The sequence below is a fragment of the Apteryx rowi genome, unplaced genomic scaffold, assembly GCF_003343035.1.
Source record: "Apteryx rowi isolate R43461 unplaced genomic scaffold, aptRow1 scaffold_190, whole genome shotgun sequence".
Taxonomy (NCBI): Eukaryota; Metazoa; Chordata; class Aves; order Apterygiformes; family Apterygidae; genus Apteryx; species Apteryx rowi.
The window spans coordinates 1470534-1473086 of NW_020448197.1; the positions used below are offsets into that span (position 1 = coordinate 1470534).

The window sequence follows — 2553 nt, forward strand, 5'->3', positions numbered from 1 at the left end:
GGAGCTGCAGCGGGACGCCTCGGGCTGGCAGAACGCGCTCGTTCGCCCCCAAAATCATGGTGGCGAGAGGCCAGCGCCTCTCCACCTTCAGCCCTTCCTGGCAATTTTCCCCCCCCAATCCTTCCCCTTTGGCCGAGCCGCGGGGGGGGGGGAGCGGGTCTGGGGTCAGCCCTGCAGCCGCGGTCCTGCTCGCGGCTGCCCGGGGGCCCCCGAGCAGCCCCCCAGCCCAGGGCTTTCCCCAAGCGGCTGGAAATCGCCCCGAGGGAAGAGGTGCAGCCAAATAGCCCCCGGCGCAGGGGCTGCCCCGCCGGCGGCAGCCCCCCTCCCCGGGGAGAGCCGGCTGCTGTCTCGGGGCCGCGGGGAGCCGGCGGCGGASGGCGGTGGAGGGGGACGGGAGGGGGAACGGCTGGGATGGGCGCGATGCGATGGGCGACGGATACGAGAACTCAAAATGTGCGTGAACGTGGAACTCAGCATAATCGGAGAACAAAAGGAAAATAAAAAAATCCCATCTCACTTTCAAAGTCAAGGAAAAAATTAGGGCCTTGGTCAAGTTCGTTATAAGTCAACACTTTAAGAAGGTTCCCCATGTGAAACCTGCAAGAGAAGAAACAAGAGGACAAAAGCATGGTGGTGAGGAGGCGTTCGGGGGAGAGGAGCCGGGCTGAGGGCAGCGGCCGGGCGGCGACGAGACCCCCCGGCCTCCCCGCTCGCTGCGGGGGCTCGAGGGGCGCCGGGAGCGTCGGCCCCGCGGCTGCTCCCAGCCCCGCCGGCTGCAGCCTCTTCCCGCCCCGATGGCGATGAGCGCAGGCGGATGGGGGGTGATGGAGAGGAAGGAGCGAAGGGAGGAGAGCGCCGCTGGTCTCCGGCAAGGAGGGCAAACCGCTCGGCGAGTCCCCGCGGTCTCGGCTAGGGGCAGCCCCAACCTGGCTACGGGGCCCGGCACGGCCCGGCCCGGCACGGCACGGCGGCAGCGCCGGCAGCCCCGGCCCCGGGCCGGAGGGTTTTGCAGAGGGCTGGAGGCCGTCGAGGGCTGCGCTGCACCCGAGGGACCCGGTGCCGGCTCGCYGGGCTGCACGGGAGGGGAGGGGAGCCCGGCAGGATGCTCGCCGCTGCTGGACCCGGCCCCGCGAGCCCCGGCGGCTATTTCGGGACCCGCCGGTGCGGTGAGCCGCGCACGCCCTCTCCCCGCCGGGGCCGCTGCCGCTGCGCTATTTTTACACCCCGCGCTTCTGCCCCGAGCGGCGCCCCGGCACGGGGGGGAGCCGGGCTGGCCGGGGACCGCAGGGACCCTGCAGGTGTCCTGCACCCTGCTGCAGCYGCTGGCATCGCGGCTGGCTCCGTAGTGTCCGCTCGGACACGCTGCTGCGGCCGGTGAGCCCGGCAAGCCCCCAAGCCGCGCTCTGCCGTGCCGGTGAGCCCCGTCCCAGAGAAGCTGGTGCAAATCTCCTGGGGTGGACGGGGATCCCCGTCCCCCCGCTCCCTGTCCTGCTGCAAACGCTGCACGGCTCCCTCCCAGCACAGCCAGGGGTTCGGATCCTTCCTGCCTCCTCCCTCGGCCRTGCAGGTGGAAAAGCCTTTCCCCGTGCTCCCTGCTGTCCCCCGGGGATGGGGGACACAAGCYGAACGGCCACCACGGTGCAACCGACTGCAGCGGCCATGGGGACGTGCCGTGGGGCRCCTGCRGCCAAACGGGTCCCCTCACYGTGCCRGGAGAGGAGGGAGCACCCCGAAACRTCCCTGCTCCRGCCCCACGGCAGRGGGAGATGGTTCGGGCGTGGGGCATCTCCCCAGCTGCTGCCCCCCGTCCCCTGCCCTGCTCAGCCCGAAGCACCGGCCTGTGCCGGCACCGGCTGCAGGGCTGCCGGCGCTGAGGTGCCCGGGGCCGGGGCTGCTCCAGGGCTGCTCCGGGGCTGCTGAGCCCGTCTTCGGGAGAGCGGCGGCTTCTCCTGCTGGCAGCCGCCACGTGCCCGGCCCCCTCCCCGCGCCCACCCTGCTCGCCGGACTTACTTTCGAAATCCAGGAAAAAATGAGGACAGTTTTCTAAATCTTTGCCCAATACCTTTATCAGGTTGCCCATGGCCAGCAGACCTGAGCGAGAGAAACAAAAGCRTGGAACAGCACCGGCGCGGACGTCCTGCTGCCCCGGCCCACCAGCGCCCCGCTGCTGCCGCCGGCACCTACCTGCGGCTGCCCCGGTCCGGGGCCCCCCGGGCACCCGCGGCCTCCCCTCCCGGCGCGGCGCGGGCGAGCGGGGCACGAGCACCAGCCCGCCTGGCTGCCTGGCTGCCTGCGTGCGTGCGTGTGTGCGGAAACGGGGCCGCTCGCCCCGGCGCTTCTGGGTTTGCTATTTTGGAGGCGGGGAGGGAAGCGGGGAGAGGGTTTCGGAGCATCGCGCTTCCTGTGGGCGCCGCGCGGCCTCCGCCGAGGCGGCCCCGGCGGGGCCCTGCCGTCCCGGCCCCCTGCGCCCGCGGCACCCCCCCTGCTCGCCTGCCCGGCCGGTGGGGACGTTCCAGGGGGGCTTTCCATAGCCACTCCCCTAGGGAGCTCCCC

At 71.8% G+C, this 2553-nt stretch overlaps 1 protein-coding gene across 4 annotated transcripts in view; it reads right to left on the reverse strand.

The window, feature by feature from the left end:
• Nucleotides 1–2264, reverse strand: part of LOC112964425 (protein FAM49A-like) — a 5058-nt gene extending 2794 nt beyond the window's left edge. Inside the window, exons 1-2 of one of the 4 annotated variants that reach the window (XM_026062543.1) lie at nt 2185–2264; nt 518–597 (exon numbers count right to left, since the gene is read on the reverse strand). In XM_026062543.1, the coding sequence (XP_025918328.1) occupies nt 518–590 (73 nt within the window). In that variant the 5' untranslated portion in view covers nt 591–597; nt 2185–2264. Of the gene's footprint in view, nt 1–517; nt 630–2010; nt 2089–2184 lie in introns of those variants that run through there. The other 3 variants (XM_026062544.1, XM_026062545.1, XM_026062542.1) reach the window with 3 other exon arrangements.
• Between the last annotated feature and the right edge of the window lie 289 nt (nt 2265–2553).